We start from the raw sequence: 22313 nt of genomic DNA on the forward strand, positions 1-22313 counted from the left end.
ATGTTTCGATATTACTGGTCTGCGGGTACGCGCATGCAAATCGTAGAAACAATTGAGACTAGTTCAAGCATCTATTATTCTATGTATTTTCAATAACCCGAATAGCTAGTTGAGCCCACTCCTAAGGGGACGACTTTAGCCGAGAGAGAATTCCCCAAAGGTAGGTACTTGGCAACAGATGCATCCAACTTCTTCAGAAGTCTATGGGATCTACCACCTAGGATAATGTCTGTTAGCCCCTTCCCCTAACTCCAATGATTGGGGAGGTTGGATCTTTTCCCGTGAGGTGATTGTTAACAACCTGTCCATTGAAGTTTTGTACCGATCCATCATCTCCCTTGACAGAAGCACAAGGACGAATGAGTACGTCAGGGGTAAATTAACCGACGACTCATTCTATATGCTCTGGTCTTTTAACCAAATGAGAATCTTACCTGTGAAAGCGATCCCATTTTTATGTGTTTACAATATTGTACATTTAACACTGTTCGAGGTCGCACGACCGTCTTATCCAATCATCGCAATACTAGCGTGTAGTGCATGACTACAAGTACTTTAGGATGAAAGGGGTATAGTTCCTCAATAGGAGCCTCAACAAAAGTGTTTCACAAAGATGTAATGTTTCTCTAACTTTACTTTTGACATTCTTTATCTTTTGAAACAACCAACAATTTGTGCCAAAATTTGACATGCGATTTTCTAGAATCTCATCCGCTATCGTGGTATCTACATGCCTTGCATAACTTAATAGTGGCCTCGATGAACGGGATACAAGTTTCTCAACAGAACCCCCGCTAAGAAGTTTGCTCAAGCCCTAATTCGGGGTTACCTGAGATATGTCGAATAGACGAACAAAACCAACCAATCACATCCTTACAAAATATTTTGATTTGGACAGTCTTTAATGCTTTTGCGCAGCTCCCTAAATTCTCAAGTCTATGTTGCAGGACCGCTCACTTGAAAAGCCAGGATCACTCTCTTTAGACGAGGATGTATCGTTAAGCGTCCGACTCAACTCTTGTGGCATTGATTCATAAATTTTTTTTGGGTTTTACATCCTACCCTCCTTAAAATAATTTCGTTCGCGAAATTTCTATTGCATTCATTGGTCAAAATACAAGTCAATGTATTTTTTCCTGATATCTGACTCAGGCTCTCATGTATATTCATTTATTCCATGGTGTTGCCAACGTACTTTTACAAGCGAAATCATTTTTGATCTGAGCACTTGGTCTCGACGATCAATGATTGCCATAGGTATTTCCTCGAACGTGAAGTCTATTTGGATGTCCACATCATCGTAATGAATGATGTGCGATAAGTCATGAACGTATCTTCTCAACATAGATACGTGGAAGACGATGCAAATCTAAGCATACTGAGAAGGCAGCGCAACACGGTAAGCAACCTTATCGATCCGATCCAAGACCTTAAATGGTCTGATGAATTGGGTACTCAACTTTCCTTTCTTTCTGAATCAGAAAACACTCTTTGTAGAAGATACCTTAACAAAAACCATATCTCCCATCGAGAAAATGAGCTCTCAACGCCGACGATCAGCGTAACACTTCTGTCGACTTTGCATGGAACACAGACATTTCCTGATCATCTGCACTTGCTGAGTATAGTGTTATAGCACTATTGGTGAATTATGCGTCCATTCACCAACATCGTCTCAGTAAATAGGTGACCAACAAGGCTTTCCGTACAAGGCTTCGTACGAGGCCATTCCGATGCTCGCATGATAACTGTTATTGTATGCGAATTCTGTCAATCCGATATGAGAGTCCCATTCTCCCTTTCAGTTCATCATGCAAGCTCACAACATGTCCTTCAAAGTCTGAATCGTGCACTTAAATTGCCCATCGGTCTGAGGGTGGAAGACAGTACTGAAATTCAGTTTTGTGCCCAAGGCCAACTGCAGCTGCCCCCAAAACTTGGAGATGAACCTTGAGTCACGATCGAAGATGATTGACACAGGAACATTGTGCAATCTCACAATCTCCCGGACATAGAGGTCCGCCAGATGCCCACATACTGACTGAGGCAGATAGAGAGGAAATGCACCGATTTAGTGAGTTGATCCATAATCACCAAAATCGCATCATGTTTCCTCTGTGTCCTCGACAAACTGACGATGAAGTCCATTGTGATGTCCTCCCACTTCTATTGTGGAATCTCCATCTGCTGCATCACTCTGCCTGGTCGCTGGTGCTCAATCTTAATTTGTTGGCAAGTTAAACACTTTGAGACGTACTCGGCTACGTCTCGCTTCATTCTGCTCCACCAATATCTGCGGTGCAAATCTTTGAACATCTTTGTGTCGCCAAGGTGAATCATATACTTAGACTTGTGAGCTTCTGCGAGAATCTCTTTTCTTAAATTAGGACATTCTGGCACTAAGAGATAATCATTATGCCATACACTTCCTTCCTCACTCAGACGGAAGGGGGTATCAGCCTACTGCGCTAGAGTCTTCAGCTTTTTGTACTGCGCATCGATCTTCTGTCTCACAAAGATCTTGGCCAATAGCGTAGGTTGAGCTACCATGCTGGATATTCTGATCGAATTTTGAGTGATCATAAACGGTTCCCACGATACCAGATCCTCGATCAACTTCCACCCAGCGAATACCAAGTTAATGGAAATGCTGGGAGACTTGCGGCTCAGAGCATCGCCACGACGTTCGCCTTTTCTGGGTGGTAGGACAAGGTGAAGTCGTAATCCTTGAGGAATTCCAGTCAACATCACAACCTCATATTTAGCTCCTTCTGCGAGAACAAGTATTTTAGGCTTTTATGATCTGTAAAAGCCTTGAACCGCTCCCCGTACAAATAGTATCGCCATATATTCAATGCGAAGACCACCGCTGCTAACTCCAAATCATGAGTCAGATAATTCTTCTCATAAATTTTAAGTTGGCATGATATATAGGCGATCACTCTATCATTCTGTATTAGGACACAACCCAAGCCTGTCCTGAAAACATCAGTGTAGATCACGAAGCACCTTGACCCGAAGGAAAGGCCAAAATAGGAGCAGTCGTAAGATGTTCCTTCAACATCTGAAAACTGCTCTTGCACTTACCGTCCCACACAAACTTAGCTTCTTTCTTTAGGAGCTTCGTCATAGATAGAGAAATCTTAGAAAATTCTTGGATAAATCTTCAGTAATACCCAACTAATCCAAGAAAACTCCTGATGTTACGAACATTCCTCGACTGCTGCCATCTCAGTATAGCCTCCACCTTTGCTGAATCCACGGACACACCTTCCTTGGAGATGACATGCCCTAAAAACATGATCTTCTTGAGCCAAAACTTGCACTTAGAATACTTAGCGAACAAACGCTCCTTTCACAAGGTTTCGAGAACAACTCTCAAGTGCTCACGATGTTGCACCTAGCTATATGAATACACCAGGATGTCATCGATGAACACAATCACGAAGGTGTCCAAGAAGGGTTTGAACACCCTGTTCATGAGGTCCATGAAGGCTGCAGGAGCGTTAGTGAGTCCGAAGGGCATGATCGTAAATTCATAATGCATGTATCTGGTCTAAATGGTTGTCTTGGAGATATCATCTCCATTAATTCTGCGTTGATGGTACCCAAATCTAAGGTCGATCTTTGAAAAGATCTTGGCTCTCTGCAACTGATCGAACAGATCCTCGATGCGTGACAATATGTACTTATTCTTTATTGTTGCCTAGTTGAAAATCCGATAGTCGATACACAACCGTAATGATCCGTCCTTCTTTTTCACGAATAAGACAGGAGATCCCCAGGGCGAGACACTCTTTGAATGAATCTCTGATCTATCAACTCCTGCAACTGCTTCTTGAGCTCTTCGAGCTTTGCTGGCACCATCTGATATGGAGCTTTTAAAATTGGTGCAGTACCCGGTAACAAATCGATGCTGATCTGCACCTCATGAGGTGAAGGAAGTCCTGACAGCTCCTCTGGAAAGACATCTAGAAAATCTCAAACCACCTCTAAGTCTCCGATCGAGATACACATCGGCTCAGACTGGATGACACTGACCAAGAAGGCAGTGTATCCCTTCCTCAAGTAGTTCTACGCCTTTACCGACAAAATTAACTTGCTTACCCGAACGGGTTTCACGATCTTGAATTCCACCTTGGGCATTCCTGGTGGAGATAAAACACTTTTGCTATCTTGGTAAAAGATCTTAGCATGATACTTGTGCAACCAATCCATGCCTAAGATGACATCAACTTTTGTTATATCTAGCAGGAAAGCAAAAGCCGGTAGATGTTGATCTGCCAAGACTACGTCCAACTCTGGTACGTAGGTTGCACAAATTGTGTTTTTTCCAATCGGGTTATACACTTCAAGGGCATTATGCAAGGGTTTTACAGGTATGTGCAAAAACTCAGCAAAATTTACTGAAATAAAAGAGTGTGTGACACCATAATTAAAAAGCACAAAGGCCACTTGGTTAGCGACAAAAAGGGTACCTTGCACTAGGTCGCCCTTGGTCAACTGCTCGACCTTGGCAGTATAGATGCACCCGACGCCTTCTTCTGATGGCTCGACTGTGGTTGCATCGACTGATGCTACTGCTGCGGTGGCCGAGGGAGAAGAGGTGCTCCGCTGTTCTGCCTAAGGTCATCAACCACTTTTTTGTGACATTTGCAGAAGTAGTGTCCCATCTTGCCACAATACAGGCATCCGTCTGTCTTGAGCGGGCATACCTGCCCAAAGTGAGATCATCGACATCTGGGGCATAAATTGCCAGCCTGTTGTTTGCCTGGAGGGTTGCCTTGAGGCCGTTGATGCTTCGAAGGAGGAAACTATTTCTTTCCTCCTTTGATCTTTATGAGAAAGAACGACCATTTGCCTGGGCCGCCATATGGTGTAATCGGCTCACCACCTGCAGCGGGTGGCTTCCTGCTCTGAGTACTCTTAGAGCGTTCGCAGGCTTCACTCAGGAGGGTGGAGACAACAACTCCCGCAAAGAAGGTCGAGGGCATACTAGTTAGGACCCAATACATGAGCCCCTCCTTCAGCCCCTGAATAAATTTTCCTGCCTGCTCATGATCATCCGAGAACAGGTTGGGGCAGTAGGGTTCTAAACTCTGGAATTTGGCGATGTAATCCGTCAAACTGGAATTGCCTTGGCTGAGCTCCAAGAACTCTACCTTCTTTTTCATTCTCGCATGAGGAGGGAAGTACTCCAAGAAAGCCATTCTGAAAGCTTCCTAAGGAATTGGTGAAATTCCAAAAAACTGCACACCCCAGGCCATATCCAATCAACTGCGAGCATTGTCCTTCAGCCTGAAAGTCCCGTATAATGTTTTCTTATCGTGAAGGACTGACAAGACCTCTAACACTCATTCCACCTCCTTCACCCAGTTCTCATCCATATCTGGGTCGGGCCTACCAGCAAAGGTCAGGGGGTCAAGCTTCAAAAATTTCTCATTGGTCACTATAGTATGCAGGCTCAATTCAGGAAAGGACACTTGATTCCTTTGGGAACGAATATGGTCTTGCATAGCCTCTGCCAAGGTACTTAGGGAATCCATCACAAATCCCCGCTGTTCTGACCATTTGTCAGCAAAATCTTCGTTCGAGTTCCTTACCATCATTGAAGTAAACAAGGGATACCAAAGATAAAAAAATTTTAGAAAGCTCGAGATAGAAGCCAAAAACATCTATATTATTCATGTGTAACATGAGTAGTTTCAAAAACCCAGCAATGCTGGTACATAAAAAGAACGTATCAAGCCACTTAGCTTAACAATGCAAAAAAACAACAACTACAAAGTAAGAGAAAATTATATACTCACAGTGCGATGCAGATGCTCAATGGTCAAGAATACTTGCTTCCCTTAGCTCTAAAACCAATCTGTAACACCCCAAAATTTCAAACTTTTGAACCTTTCAGAAAACTGGCAAGAGACTAGAAGAAAATCTCCTTCCTTTCAGAGTTTGTTTATGAAATCAGTGCAACATAATTCTTTTGTTGAATCTAAAAAGGCAAGCTGACAACTTTGGACACATTAGCTAAAAGAACCAAAACTCACAATCTGTGTTACTTGCAAAACACTTGAAAAAGCCACATTCATTAAACGAAGTATCCAAATAGTATAAAATTCGGATATCCAAAGAAAAATCTGTAACAAAACCCAAAAACATCCAGAACGCAAGCTAAGAGCAGGAAAAGAAAATCTTGAAGCCAGCTTGCCATCGCCCGTGGTGTACCTAATCATCACTAGTACCCATAGAATGGGTTAGTTTCACGAAAAACTAGTAGGTGCACAAGAGAAACTAAAGGAAACTGAATTAAGAGCATTTAATTCAGCATGCTAAGTAGTTTAAAGCAGATCAACAGTTAAATAGGTAAGCAGTTCAAAGCAGGTAAGCAGTTCAAAGCAAGTAAAGAATAAAACTGTCAAATGCAGCATGGCAATTCATTTAATCATAAGCTATGAACTACCACGCAACAAGCAAGTCTCATGACCCATCAACTAGTGTGAACAAACTTTATGTTTCAATATTACTGGTCTGCGGGTACGTATAGGCAAATTGTAGAAACAACTAAGACTAGTTTGAGTGTCTGTTATTCTATGTATTTTCAATAACCCGAATAACTAGTTGAATTCGATTCTAAGGGGGATGTCTTAGCTGAGAGAGGATTCCCCAAAGGCAGGTACATGGCAACAGATGCATCCAACTCCCGCAGAAGTCCATGGGATCTACCACCTAGGATAATATCTGGTAGTCCCTTCCCCTAACTTCAATGACCGAGGAGGCCAGATCTTTGCCGTGGGGTGCTTGTTAGCAACCTTTCCATTGGAGTTTTGTACCAATCCATCATCTCCCTTGACAGAAACATAAGGGCAAATAAGTGTATCAGGAGTAAATTAACTGACCACTCATTCTATATGCTTTGGTCTTTTGACCAAATTAGCATCTTACCTGTGAAGGTGATCCCATTTTTATGTGTTTACAACATTGTGCATTTAGCACTGTTTGAGGTCGCACGACCGTCTCATTCGATCATCGTAGTACTAGTGTGTAGTGCACGACTACAACTACTTTAGGATGAAAGGGGTATAGTCCCTTAATAGAAGCCTCAACAAAAGTATTTCACAAAGATGTAATGTTTCTCAAACTTTACTTTTGACATTCTTAATCTTTTGAAATAGCCAACAGCTTGTGCCAACATTTGGCATGCGCTTTTTTAGAATCTTATCTACTATCAGGGTATCTACATACCTCACATGACTTGATACCAGCCTCAAAGAACAAAATACGAGTTTATCAACAGAACTCCCGCTAAGAAGTTCACTCAAGCCCCAATTCGAAGTTACCCGAGATATGTCGAATAGATGAACAAAATCAGCCAATCACATCCTTCCAAAATATTTTGATTTGGGCAGTCTTTCATGCTTTTGTGTAGCTCCCTAAATTCTCAAGTCTATGTTGCAGGATCGCTCACTCGAAAAGCCAGGATCCTTGTTAGGGATCCCTCTCCTTAGACGAGGATGTATCGTTAATCTCCCGACTCAACTCTTGCATAAGTGGGAGAGTAGTAAATGCCGCTTACATCCTACATGAGGATGCCTTTATAGCACATGCAATGAACAAAAACTTGAGTATCATCTGTAATGGCAAGGCAGTAACAAAATATTTGCAAAAGCAAGAGCTTGGGCGCAAAGCATGACAGAAAGTAAAGGACAAGGATCACGAAACCTTATCCTTGAGTTAAATGCGCACTCATATAAATATATATGCATATATATATATATTTATTTATCCTTTTTAGTTAATTGAACTCAATTCAATTATCCAAGTCCTCCATGCAATCTTCTCCTACCTTGGGGAGTTGCGAGATTGCTGACATCGGCGTTGCTGCTATCCTGACATGAAAGAAGCAAATGCAGGGGCATCGTGCCCCTGCGAACCTACTAAACGCGAAAGAAGCAGGGGTAGGGGCCACAAGCCCCTGCTGACAGCAAACAATGGGGAGGCAGAGGGCTGCACCCCTGCCTGTCAACGGTTCAGGCAGAGGTTGCGCCCCTGCCTTCCAAAAAATCAGACAGAGGCAAGAGTTGTGCCCCTGCCTTTTGAAAATAAGAGTAGGAAGGGGTTGTGCTCCTGCCTAACAAGGTGGAAGAGAGGCAGAGGTAAAGCCTCTGCCTAACAAAAACAAGGGTGGTAGGGGGCTTCACCCCTGCCTACCGAAAAAGCAAGGAGGTAGGGGCGAGGCCCCTTCCCGACAATAAAAAAAAGGGAGGGAGGTAGGGGGCTTCACCTCTGCCTGCTGAAATTAGCAGAGGTAGGGGCAACACCACCGCCTACTAGAAGGAGAAGGCACAGGGAGGGGACTCAGCCCCTCCCTTACCAAATTGAGGGTGCAGGGAGGGGCTCGGCCCCTCCCTTGCAAAATGAGTGCACAGGGAGGGGTTGGCCCCATCCATGCTAAAGGGTACGCAGAGAAGGGGCTCAACCCCTCCCTTGCATACAGGGGGTACCGGGAGGAGGGATCCGCCCCTTCCCTAACACTGGAAGGTGCGGGGAGGGTTGCAGCCCCTCCCTTGAACAATGACGATGCAATGAGGGGGCTTGACCCCTCCTTTGTCGAAAAAAGGAAGCAGAGAGGGGCTCGACCTTCTCCCTTGCCGTAACAAAGAGCAGAGAGGGGATCGACCCAGTCCCCCCCCCCTATCGTCAGTGGGAGCACAGAGGAGGTAAGGGCTAGACTCTCTCCCCTGGCGATACATGGAGCAGGGAGAGGCTCGACCCCTTCCTTGCGAAAAGTGTGCACAGGGAGGGGGTTCAACCCCTCCCGTGGCCACACAGAGAGTAAGGAGCAGGGAGGGGGGATCGACCCCTCCCGTGGCCACACAGAGAGTAAGGAGCAGGGAGGGGGGCTCGACCCCTCCCTTGGCCAGTGGGAGTGCAGGGAAGGGCTTTGCCCATTTCCTGCAACAAGAGAACGCAGAGAGGGGGCTCAACCCCTCCCTGGCACGAAGAAAACACATAGAGGTTGGGGGAAAGCACGTCAGGGGGCCGCCAGTCTCCTGTTGGCTCTCCGAGCGAAAAGGGCGGTGGGGGGGGGGGGGGTGGAACAGAAGAGAAAGACAAGAAATGGAGTAGAGGGTGCATACCTAGGGCTCGCCAGAGGGAGCTCGTCGGAGAGGAGCTTGTCGGAGGGGGTCACCGGTGGAGTCTACTCAGCAGACGTGAGGAGAGTGGGAGAGGCAGTCGAGGGAGAGAGAGATGCGAGAGCGAGAGGGGAAAGAGGGGTTTCTCTTTGATACCCCTCCCCTGCCTCGCTGTCTTTAGAAGGCACGAGAGGCAGTGGCCTCAGGTTGGGTTCGGGTCGGGTTCGGATCCAACTCGAATCAATTTTTTTTTGAGTTTTACATTTAGTATAGGAGAGAGAGTGGTGAGTCCACATCGTAGCAGACTTCTTCTAACTACAATAGATACTTTGATGTGCTCTCAAAATTAGTTGTGAGCTAAAACACAAGGTAATGAAATAATATTTTTATAATTAGTGAATGTTTATATTATAATGTGTAACTAATGCATTACTTTTTCATTTATAGGTTCATCATCATCGAAGGATCCACAATGTTGCACATTATTGAAGGATATGAATGTGGTGAATTTTATCTTTTACTTACTCTTTTATCTACTACTATCAATAAAAAAGTATAGTAGAAGGTACAAATGCTATCACCATTGATAATATTTAGAGTTTAATGAGCTAATGATAATTCTTTATATGCAACCAATCAAGTTCATTAACAAATTTCTAGATTTTTTTCTAAAGTAATTTTTACAACTATTTTCATTATTATCAAGCTTTTGATATTTTTTTCTTTGGTGTTGCTTGGTGACTCTGTTGAATTTCGAGTAGAAGAGCTTGGAGAGAGAGGGAGTTTTATTGAAAGACGATAATATATTGTTTTATGAAACTTATTTGGTTTAATAATTTATTTACAGAGAGAGATTTAGTCTATTTCAACACTCTTCACATTGAAGCTAGATTTGTAATCATTATTAGAAAGGTGTTACTTGCCCTTGCCATTAGGGTTACATTACTTAATGCAATTGCTTTTGTATTGTGATTTGTGATATAGCTTTCTCTTTTCTATGAAAAGATTTATTATCAATTTTGATTTTTGGGGTCATTGCACTACAAGAAAAACTCTAATTAGCAATAAAAAATTGCAATGGATTAGTTAGAGAAAACTATTCGTGGCTAACATTCAAGTTATTTTCCTAATTAGCGACGAAATTTTTTTTGTCATTCGCGATGGAAAAATTTTGTTTTAAACTTCATCGCAACTTCGCGGCGGATCAGTGGCAGAAATTTTTTGTCGCTATTCCATCATAAATTTGTGACGGAGTTTGCGATGGAATTTTGCCATCGTGAATCCATCGCTAAATTTCCCATAAATCCCTAATGCAAGCCCCCTTTCTTTTCCTTTCTCTCGCCCCGTTTCTCGCCTTCCCTTCTCCCCCTTTCAGCGACCGCCTCCCTCTCTGGCGACCTCCTCCCTTCCCTTCTCCTCCTTCTGGTGACCTCCTCCCTTCCCTTCTTCCCCTTTCGGCGACCGCCTCCCTCTCCAGCCACACCGACCGACGCCATCTCCCCTTCTTCTCTTAGCGACCCCGCCGGTGACCCAACACCTGTTCCTCCAGCTTTGGCAACTCGACCGAAGTTCACCAGCGACCACGCCAGTGAGCTCACCTCTTGTACCCTCTCGCCTCCCCCCAGTCCCTCTTTCCAATCTGTCGGCAAGGGACCCGCTCCCCTGCCGCTGGTATTTTTTGGCAGGGGGCAGATCCCCCTGCCCTTGTTTAAGCAACAACGGTAGGGGGATCTGCCCCCCTACCATTGTGTTTGATCGACCAGTAGGGGGCGGAGCCCCCCTGCCGCTGGTATTTTCTGATAATAGGGCGGAGCCCCCTTGCCCTTATTTAAGCAACAACGGTAGGGAGATCCGCTCCCTCTGCCGTTGTGTTTGCTCGACCGACAGGGGGCTCTGCACCCCTATGGCTGGTACTTTCTGGCAAGGGGTTCCGCCCCCTGCCCTCTTTTAAGCAACAACGACAGGGGGATCCGCCCCCCTGCCATTGTGTTTGCTCGGCCGACAGGGGGCCCACGCCCTTGTCGCTGGTACTTTCCGGAAGGGGGGAGCCCCCCTGCCCTTGTTTAAGCAACAACGACAGGGGGATCCAGCCCCCCCCCCGCCGCCGTTGTGTTTGCTCAGTCGGCAGGGGGCCCACCCCCTGTCGTTGGTACTTTTCGGCAGAGGGATCCGCCTATTTTCTTCTGCTTCTCTCTGTGTCTTTGTTTTTTGCCAGCAAGAGTAATGTGCATTGCAAGTGCACAACAAAGGAAAATGCACGATGCTTAGTGCTAAGCATCACATGCGACTTAAAAGGCTATGCGAAAAGAAATAAGCAAAATGCAAATCGGGTAAATACCCGTGGTGAGTAAGTGATGCAAGTGCATCACAGTTTATTTAATTTCTTGGATGCAATATTTTTTTGTTCAAATACTCACTTAGTTGTGGATATTTAGGACTGCTTTGATGGAGTTCAGAGATCATGCTGAGCATAGTTTTAATATATGAAAATAGAAGTGTTTTTGTTTTTGGAGTTCAGATTTCATGCTAGTCATGGTAGTAGTTAGCGAGATATTGGAGTGTGTTTGCTGCATGTACATGTTTGACATTGTTTTGATATGAATGATTTGAATGTATTGCAATGTTTGATGTGACTGTATTCATGCTTGCATGAAGTTATTTTCAATTTGATTATGCATTCCATGTTAAGTTGTATCATGAAAACATGTTTCAAATGAATGTATCGTGTTATAAATGAGTTTGCACATGAAAATGAATAATAAGTTATCAATGCTTCAAATGAATGGTTTTGCACATAAAAATATTAGGTTATCAATGCATGCATCATAGTTCTTGTGATTGAATGACATCATATATATATATATATATGTGTGTGTGTGATATATATATATATATATATATATATATATATATATCACACACACACACACACACATATATATATATATATATATATATATATATATATATATCAAATCATTACATTCACCATGAATATATGATAAATTAGATATTTTCTTCAACATAGCATTCTTATGATTCTCTTTTAACTTATTAGGATAATATCCGTACCATCATAGGACAAAATGACTGCAAACCATGAATGTATGTATCGTAGGATAGTTGACAATGAGGTATCGCTTGAATATATGGATGATGTTGACAATTTTTTTGAATTTGTAATGGCAAGTGTCTGTACAGTAGATCCCACATGTCAGATCAGGTACCCCTACACGATGTGTAAGAACAATCGATTTGTAGAACCTCATGGTGTTAGACATCACCTATACAAGAAGGGTTTTGTGAGTGATTATCAGAATTGAATGTTTCATGATGAAGAATTTTGAAATAATTTTGATGCACGAGTGGATGTAGTGCATGCTAATCTATATATGAATTTAATATTTGATGTCGCAGGACCAGAACTGGGTTCTGCTATGGGTCTTAGTGATGTACCAACTGGGGTAGAGGAAGAAGTAGCAAACGATGCAACTAGTAAATTTTATAATTTACTTAGAGATGCTGATGAGTCACTTTAGAATGGTTGTGAGAGTCACATTATCTTGTCTGCAGTTCTTCAACTAATGAATTTGAAGTTTGAGTATAATTTGAGCCAATCATGTTTTGATCGTCTACGCTCTATTGTGAAGAGTGTGTTGTCCAAAGATGAGAAATTGCCACAAAATTTCTATCATGCGAAGGTTATAATCAACGCCTTAGGTATGGGGTATCAAAAGATAAATGCTTATCCAAATCACTGCATGTTGTATTTCAAAGATCAAGAAAATAACAGATCATGTCCGTCATGTGGGCATCCTTGGTTCAAGCCAAAGATAAGAGGCAATGGTAGCACGAAGTCAAAAGAAGTGCTATATAAGTCACTCCGCTACTTTCTTCTCACCCCTAGATTGCAACGATTGTATATGCCATACAAGTGGCACACATATGGAAGAATGAGATCCAGATGATATACTAAATGGATGGGCATCCAATGAAGAAGAAGAGGACAAATAGAAGGAGGAGGAAGAAAAAGAATATAAAAGTCAAACAAGTGATAATGAAGCATACTCAAGCTAGTGAAATACATTTTATAATATATACCTTATGTTTGATGTGAATGATTTAAATGTATTACAATGTTTGATGTGAATGATTTGAATATATTGCAATGTTTGATGTGAATGATTTGCAATGTATTGCAATATTTGAATTTATTGCATGAAGTTATTTTCGATTTGATTATGTATCCATGAAGATATAGAGTTGTATAATTGATATAAATAAAATTTTTATTTGTTAGAATATGGTTCGTGGAGGTCACAATGGTCGACCACCCAGTGGTAGCCAGTCTCATTATTCATCTTCATGGGCTGCTTTGATAGGTATATCATTTAACTAATTGTATACTTGATTAGTTTAAATGTGCATTGTGTGAATTTCTAACTCAATTTTCTGTAGATGATGTTTTGTCTGTACATGACCCACGTACACCATCTATTCATACACGTCACGAGACATCGCCGGATGCAGGGTCTTCTTAGTCTGACACACGATGACTCATTCAAATAGTGTATATCGTTAGTCGATCGTAAGTATTTCATTGTCACTTGTCTAATACTTATCCTATAAATAGTGTATATCGACAGTTGATTGTAAATGTGTATTAATTCAAGTGCAACGCAAGGTTCAAGCCACAAGAAGTAGTACGAGAAATTAGGAAGTCACTACTGCAACATCTTCTAGGACCAGTCACTCAATGAAAAGAGTACCCGGAGGAGGTGTTGGACAAATTATTGTCCCAATTCATGATATGCAATCGTTTATCATTACTAATGTGTTTCATATTTAATTTTTTGTTATAGTCATATGTGTTAACTTTTTTAGTACGATTGTGAACGAGGAGAAGGACGCGAGGGTAGTGTAGCAGAATGTGGTTGTCAATCGATTTGTCGACATGCTGCATAATATGAAGACTGCAACAATAAAAGCAGCTGGTGGGATAGATGATCCACTGCAGTGAAAGAGCCATGACCCTTCTACTATCAGGAGAGATTATTGGAAGGGAATGTGCAACAAGTGGGTGAGCAATGAATTTTGAAACCGCTCAGCAAAGGTTGCACAAAACCGAGCGAAGATGCCCAATGCCCATCTACACACAGGTGGATGTAGGACTTTTGGGATCCAGTAGAAGAAAATGATAGCTCATCAATATATATATATATATATATATATATATATATATATATATATATATATATATATATATATATAATCAAATTTATAAGTATTTTTGCATACTTTTTAATTTTTTTTTTTATCATTTAACCTTGTAGAAAGCAAAAAAAGGAGGCATTGTGCCTTACAAGGATGTGTTTGTTGAAACACATAAACGTAAGAGCACAAGAGAGTTTATATCAGAGAAGGCGAACATGACATCAATATGTATTTATTGTATTAATAAACATTGTAATATACAAGTTACTATGAATTACATTATCATAAATATTGTAATTCTTAATTATTAATTCATATTGTAATCATTACTTTGTTGGAGTCATACGAACAACAGATGGTAGAGCAATATGACGATGACTTCACTCAGCATCCGCCTTTTGATCCTGCAGCATGGGTGACTACAACCGGTGAACCAAAATGGGTCGTGTGTTTGGATTTGGGAGTAACATGAACGCCATACCAGTTGTTGCCTCCAGCAGTCAGGGCTCTCAAAGTTCTCCCGTCAGCATCAACTGCCACCGTCCGATTGACTCTGCTATGTCTTGTGATGATGTCTGTCAGCGTCTTGAGAATAAAATGCATGACTTTTTACATGAAGCTATTCCCAACCTTGTCTATAATGAGTTGTGTAACTTTTTTCGGGACAGAGAAACTTCGTCTAAATTCAACATGAGCACCGGTGCCCGTCAGGTATAAAGATTCATGTAATTTGTTTCATGTCGTTAGATTTCAAGCTAGTATATGTATGATTGAGCATATATAAGCATGATTTCATCACTATAAAATTTTTTGACTGCCTTATAACACATATATGCATGATTGAATCACTATGAAAGTTTTTTGACAACCTTAGAACACATACAAACATTCATTTATTACTATGACAACTTTAGAACATATATGAGCATGATATTAGCATATATGAAAGTTTTTTGACTGCCTTATAACACATATATGCATTATTGAATCAATATGAAAGTTTTTTGACAACCTTAAAACATATATATGCATGATTGAATAACTATGAAAGTTTTTTGACTGCCTTAAAACACATATGAGCATGATTGAATCACTATGAAAGTTTTTTGACAATCTTATAACACATATGAGCATGATATTAGCATATATAAAAGTTTTTTGATTGCCTTATAACACATATATGCATGATTGAATCAATATGAATGTTTTTTGACAATCTTAGAACACATATATGCATGATTGAATCGCTATGAAAGTTTTTTGACAACCTTATAACACATATAAGCATGATTTCATCACTATGAAATTGTTTTACTACCTTAGAATACATATATGCATGATTGAATCACTATGAATTTTTTTTACTGCCTTAGAACACATATATGCATGATTGAATCACTATGAAAGTTTTTTGACAACCTTAGAACACATATAAGCATGATTTCATCACTATGAAAGTTTTTTGACTGCCTTATAACACATATATGCATGATTGCGATACATAACACATTTATTTGACAATCTTATAAACATTATATGTATGCGTGAATCACTGTGACATTTTTTTTGACAACCTTAGAACACATATCTGCATGATTGAATCACTATGAATTTTTTTTGTCAGTCTTAGAACACATATCTGAATTTTGTTATTGTCCTTCACTTTATTGCGAGTCTATATGTCATTCATCCATTTACTTTGATTGCATTACACTAGGTGCATTGCATATAATTTATTTCGTTATATTTTGTTTATCAATACTAACATTTCAGTTCTCTTATAGGATGCTGAAAATGATCAGCGTAGAAGAGCTGATGGAGGCATGGATGGAGAGGCAAATCGAGACAATAAAGAGGATGATGCCCCAAATCTTGGTGATGATTAGATTCATCTGTTTAATTTGTTTCATGTACTTGTAATTAATTAGAACTTGGCAAGGACTGTACTGTAACTTATAACTTATGTTAAATTTGTTTAACCTGCTTTGTATATGTATTGTTTATATGTACTTTGTTTTTTATACACAAGTTATATAAATTGTATAACAAGAAATTTTTCCCGATATTCATATTTCATTTTTTTTTTTAAATTTGCGGCAGATATTATCCGTCGCTAATATCCATCGCCAATTTAAATCAGTTGATGTTTTGCGATGAAATTTAATTCGTCGCTCAATTGGCAATGAATATTAGCGACGGATACATATTCGTCTTTAAATTTTAGCGACGACGACAAATAATTTGTGTTGCATTTTAGCGACCAGGATTATGCGACGACCGATTTCCGTCGTTAATCTATCTTTAATCCGTCGCTAAACACGTTAGCGATGGATTAATGACGGATAGCGTCTATCATTAATCCACATTTTTCTTGTAGAGTTGTATGCTTGTTGATAGCTGGGTTCATAGTTTCTAGATATATTGCAACATATTAGTAGGGTACAATTTTCTTTTGGCCTTTAACCTTTAAGCTGCACTTTGGTTACTTTTGAGATATAAACTTGAATTCAATGATGATTTTTTATTCTCTCATGCATTTGTGCTATTAATTGTCATCTACATGCTAGTTACTTTTGTCTTGTTTTTTTTTTGGTCACATAAAAAATATCTTTATTGGATATATGGTGGGCAAGATTTTTCTGTCATCTACATAGTGGTTATTTTTTTTGGCTTTCTTTATTTAAGTGGTGGATATATGTCGGGAAAGATTTTGCAGGAGATTGGATGAAAGCTGATCCTAGTTTTCTCAGTTAGTCTTTTTGATTTCCTATTTTCAGATTATTCAATATTCTTTTGCTTGAACGTGCTTTTCTTTAGCAATTGAAATCATCATCTTGATTGTATTATCTAATAATGATTGACTCATTTGATTAGTAAAAACATCTTTTGGATCCAGTGATGCCTGTTGTTGCTCTATTTAAGTTCTAACAATTGTTACTGATGAATTGTGATATAACTTCCTTTTTTTCTATAAAAGATTTACTTATCAATTTTGGTTTTTGGTGTTGATAGGGTTCATAGATAAAGTTGAGATAGGTTTGCTCCATTTATGATTTGAGAATAAAATGATCAAACAGAGATGGAGAAGGAATGGGGATAATTATTTTGAGACGGAGAGGGGATGGAGGTCCAAAGTCACCCCCGTCACAGGGATGGAGGGCAAAATTTTGGGACGGGACAGGGGTGGAGACCTTGTCCCCTGCCCCGCCTCGATCTACTGCCATCCCTAGTAGTGGTGACAATCGGGTCGGGTTGGCGGGTCAGAATACCTCAACACGAACATGACCCATTTATTACGGGTCGACCCGATAACATAGACACGATAACCGCACAGGAGCACACCACCACTGGACAGGAGAGGTCTCGGGCTCTCGGATGCGGCTGGGTAGAAAGGAGTTAGGTGGGTGACTAAAGTGTAAAGTTAGGAGCTAGGGTTAGATAAGTTTATATATATATAAACGGGTTGCAGGTTCGTGTAAACGGGTTGACCCGCCCGCCTAACCCCTTTATTAAATGGGTCAAACAGGTTAGCATACCCCTAACACCAACACGACCCGTTTAATAAACGGGTTAGGCGGGTCGACCCATTTATGACACGCACCCATTTAAGCCAAACCCTAACCCGGCTAAGAAGCGGGTTGGCGGGTCGGGTCAGATTTTGCCACCCTTAATCCCTAGTGATAAAAGCATGATAAATGGGGTTTTCAATATTTTTTTTTTCAATTATGACCTTATAGATGTGTTGGGTATGATTTATTTACTAGGAATTGACATCTGGACTATGCTTTTTCAATAAAGAAAAGATATTTAGAATCTAAAAAATTTACAAAGATTTTGGGTCGATCGTTTTTGAAATCTTATAAAAACTTACGTGTTAAACTCTTGTACATATCACATATGTAAAATGAAAAAAAAAAGCTAGAAAAACCATTTAGCATATTTTCACTATATATATATCGTGTACATATCACACATGTAAGATGAAAAATAAAATAGAAAGCTAGAAAAACCATTTAGCATATTTTCAAAAAAAAAAAAAAAAAATATATATATATATATATATATATATATATATATATATATATATATATAGTAATGCGCTCCTTCCCACATTCTCGTTCAACTCCCTCAAAAATTGTTGTTTTTGACATATTTTTCTCACATATAACACAAAAAATATGATCTACATATTTTGTTTAGTGTGAACTAGATTTTGAATCACCCTAATCTGACCTGTATATAAGTTTTTCCTGTGATCCAAAATTAATGGTTATGAAGGTACCAGTTTTTCTCAGCTCATAAAAACATGTTTTTGCATAAAAAAAATGATCAGCTCATTAAATGGAGCATGCATGCTAAACACATCTAACGGTTCAGATCTATCATAAAACACTTCAAAACTTTGCTGCTGAACAGGAAATGTGACCTAATATGATCATTTCTCTTATATATATATATATATATATATATATATATATATATAGAGAGAGAGAGAGAGAGAGAGAGAGAGAGAGAGAGAGAGAGAGAGAGAGAGGCCGATCGCCGAGAGGGACGGAGTCTCTCAGGTTTGATCAGCCGAGTCATCGATGAAATGAAAGGAGAGGGGCAGCCAACGGTTTGACCAGTGTATCTTGAGTTCGGACAGTCCCAGCCGGTAGGGGGGCATCCGGGTGGCTAGCGACAGTAATGATTTGGTTCGCCCGCAGGAACCCCCTCCCCCTCTCTGTCATTTCCTCTTCCTTTCTTTCTTTAGTAATAAACCCCCAGTACTCTTAAAGTCTTAACAATAAAATAAGCAAATATTCCGTTGGTCTTCATTGCATCACGCAAACCCAAATCAGCCACTCAACACGCCGCTCATCCCGCCATTATAGGCAAGGACAGGTAGAAAAAAACACCACTACCATCGCCATCTCTTTCTCTCTCTAAGGTAGCTCATCAGATTCTTGATTCAACCCTCTGAAGGAAGAGTAATTTCTAGTCCGAGGGTTCGATTCATAAGAGTCTGAATCAATACAAGGAAGAAGACGGTCAAGGTATCTTCTTCCAACTCGCCCCACATCTCACAATCCCTAATTAAATATAGATGCACAAGGGAAACAATTAAAAAGGTTGAAGACAGCGAAGCAGATATATCCCTCCCTTTGATATACAAGTATAGAAAGTGGTCATACATTAAGGAAAAAAAAATTGGCCCCTCTCAATTCATTGGTCGATACCGATTGTGGGATCCACAACAAACATTGACACAACCCTGACCCCCTCTCACCCTTCCCTCATCTTTATTCTCTCTCTCTCTCTCTCTCTCAAACCCATAGGAAAGGGATTGTAATGTGGTTTGTTTATTAGGAGAGGGAGAAGGGGAGGAGGAAAATGAGATGGGAGTGTGTTTATTTCTCATTGTTATGCATGTTTAGTTGGTGATCTGTTTAGTGGGGAGGTTGTGTTTTGTATAATTCTGTATCCTTCCTTGCTCTTCCTTTTGGTTTGTTGTGGAGGGATGGCACAAAGGCAACGGCAAGGGAATATGGGCATTGGGCAGTTTGGGGACACAACGTACACCAAGATCTTTGTTGGGGGGTTAGCATGGGAGACTCAGAGGGACACAATGAGACGCTATTTTGAGCAATTTGGGGAGATACTTGAAGCGGTTGTGATCACGGACAAGGCCACAGGGAGATCAAAGGGATATGGCTTTGTAAGAATTCAAAAAAGAATCCCTCACCCATTCTGTTCTGTGACTTTTTAGGGGGTTTTCTTTATGTTTAACGTCTCTTTGTGTTTCCTGTTTTTCTCTCTCTTTTTGTAAAGGTGACATTCAAGGATGCAGATTCAGCAACTAGGGCGTGCCTAGATCCTTCGCCTATGATCGATGGTAGAAGGGCTAACTGCAATTTGGCATCTTTTGGTGCCCGTCCATCACGACCGCCCACTCCTCAACACGGTTAGTTTCATATTTATTCATATAGATCAAACCAGAAACACCAAAATAGAGCCAATCAAGAGATGCCAACAAATTTTATCTCTTTCCTGTTAAAGGTGGTGGTCGATATAGAATGGCAACAGGATCGGCCGGAGCTCCAGCATATCACCCGCCGGGGACGTCCTACCCGCAACAGCCTCAATACGCATTCCAACAAACCTTTCCTTATCAAACTTACGGGTAACATTAACAACACTCACCTAAACCACATTTCATCTTTACTCAATTGAAAAAGATTAAAAATGTTTCATTCTTATGTCTTGATAATAAATCTTTCTTTCTTGTTCATTAAAAAAAAGTAATAATAAGTCTTTCTTCTTCTTCTTCTTCTTCTTTTTGTTGTTGTGCAGGTTCACTGGTTATTCTCAAGAAAGCATATACCCAATGGTTGGTATTGTTGGTTCAGATCATTAGATAGTATATGATATGGCATTTAAGTAAGGAAATCAGATGATGTATTAAAAGATGCCTTGCTCTGAAATTGCAGACCTATTACAATCCGTATGGAGGGCACCAGTTTTCCCACTACTATCCAGGGCTGGGAATGCTTCCAAACTCAGCAATCTACCCATACTACACACAGTACGCGCAGAGCAGTATGCAATACCCTCATTATATGCCTCAACAGCAATACGGATCTCCCATTCTCTCTCCAACCACCAATGTTCCATCTACAACAGGTAAACCTTTACTTTTTCTGTAGATTTCTCCTTTTCCTTTTTGTTGTCATGAAAAACCTTTCTATCTTGTTAAAGGGATTATTATGACAACACTGAAACATAAGTCTGTGGTGAAATGCAGAAGGTAGAGTGCCGGTGACCACCACAGCATCCTCCTCCTCTGAGCCACCCGGGGGGAGCAATGCAGAGCAGAACCCTTCTTCTGCCTGATGTTTTCTGGACTAAAAATTTGTGGGTTGTCCTCAGATTGGTGAAACAACTCATCAGAAAGAAGGATATACAGAAAGAAGCAGCATATTTGGGCTTTTGGGGTTCCTTCTTTATTGATCTGCCCGATGGGGAATAACTTATACGCGTGCCTGCTGCTCTGTTGGCGCAAGAAACAACAGCAAGAGAGAGAGAGAATGGTTCAAGAAAGAGAGGAAACGAGGGGATTGATTTTTCGTGATCGTTATGCTAATCATCATTACTGATCATTTGGGATTCTTCCGAGTACTGGGTAGTTTCTCTTTTTTTTTTAATATTTCTAGGTATACCATTTGGTGGTCAACGGTTAAATTTGGGATCGATCATGATTTTGACAAAGACTGACATCTCTTGACAGCTCGAGTACAGCCATGATCCACACCACACATATTGACCTCGAGTCTGTGATTGACTTTTTCAGAGAGCACTTTTATATCTCTGGATTTCAAGTTTTTTTATCTTACCATCTTCCATTTAGAGGGCCCAGATTTTTGTTCTGGGTGTTTCATCTGTAATTTCTTGCTTCTTTTGTTCATAATTCAACTTTCATATTGCAAAAAAGGGAAAAATAGAAGGTAGCGTACACTTTGGGCTGTATTATTTGTTATATTGCACCAATTATGAAGTGGGTATTTATTAATATTATTTATTATTATTAGTAGTGTTTGGGAGATTATGTAGTATCCAAGGTGCACATTGCCTAGAAATTAGGGGGAGGTTTCCCAACATTTTCTCATGATAGGGCAAGTAAAAAGATGAGGCTTTTTTTTATAAGGTCAGAGGAGAGATTACTTGGTTCAAAAGCAAAATCAGGTAATTGGGTTGTCTGAAAGTTCTAACAAAGGGCCCTCATGATGGATGTATGAAAAGTCAATGTCCAGCCAAATTGATTTCATTTGAACAATTTTTTAATGGTTTTATGTGTAGGTAGTATATGGTTCTTGGATATAGTTATGGTGGGTGATAGAGACAGTAAGGAATCTTTTTTAGGATAATTTAACTGGACTTTCCTTTCAAGTTGGTTTGATGTTGCCGACGTCCACATTTTCTTAAACT

General features: G+C 40.5%; 1 protein-coding gene across 1 annotated transcript; it reads left to right on the plus strand.

Moving 5' to 3' along the window:
• Positions 1–18830: 18830 nt before the first annotated feature.
• On the plus strand, positions 18831–21718 carry LOC149840110 (RNA-binding (RRM/RBD/RNP motifs) family protein). Its single transcript, XM_090003041.1, has 6 exons — positions 18831–20046; positions 20160–20292; positions 20388–20511; positions 20682–20718; positions 20819–21011; positions 21133–21718. The coding sequence occupies exons 1-6, from the start codon at positions 19849–19851 to the stop codon at positions 21219–21221; spliced, it is 774 nt and encodes a 257-aa protein (XP_089859167.1). The 5' UTR covers positions 18831–19848; the 3' UTR covers positions 21222–21718.
• The last annotated feature ends 595 nt before the right edge of the window (positions 21719–22313 follow it).

Source organism: Nuphar pumila, chromosome 4 (assembly GCF_984573655.1).
Source record: "Nuphar pumila chromosome 4, dmNupPumi1.hap1.1, whole genome shotgun sequence".
In the NCBI taxonomy this organism is placed as follows: Eukaryota; Viridiplantae; Streptophyta; class Magnoliopsida; order Nymphaeales; family Nymphaeaceae; genus Nuphar; species Nuphar pumila.

Excerpts from the sequence above, each read along its gene's own strand:
- LOC149840110 (XM_090003041.1), top strand. The coding sequence starts at position 19,849 with ATGGCACAAAGGCAACGGCAAGGGAATATGGGCATTGGGCAGTTTGGG. Across the intron at positions 20,047-20,159 it reads GATCAAAGGGATATGGCTTT|GTGACATTCAAGGATGCAGA; the intron begins GTAAGAATTCAA and ends CTTTTTGTAAAG. Across the intron at positions 20,512-20,681 it reads TTTCCTTATCAAACTTACGG|GTTCACTGGTTATTCTCAAG; the intron begins GTAACATTAACA and ends GTTGTTGTGCAG.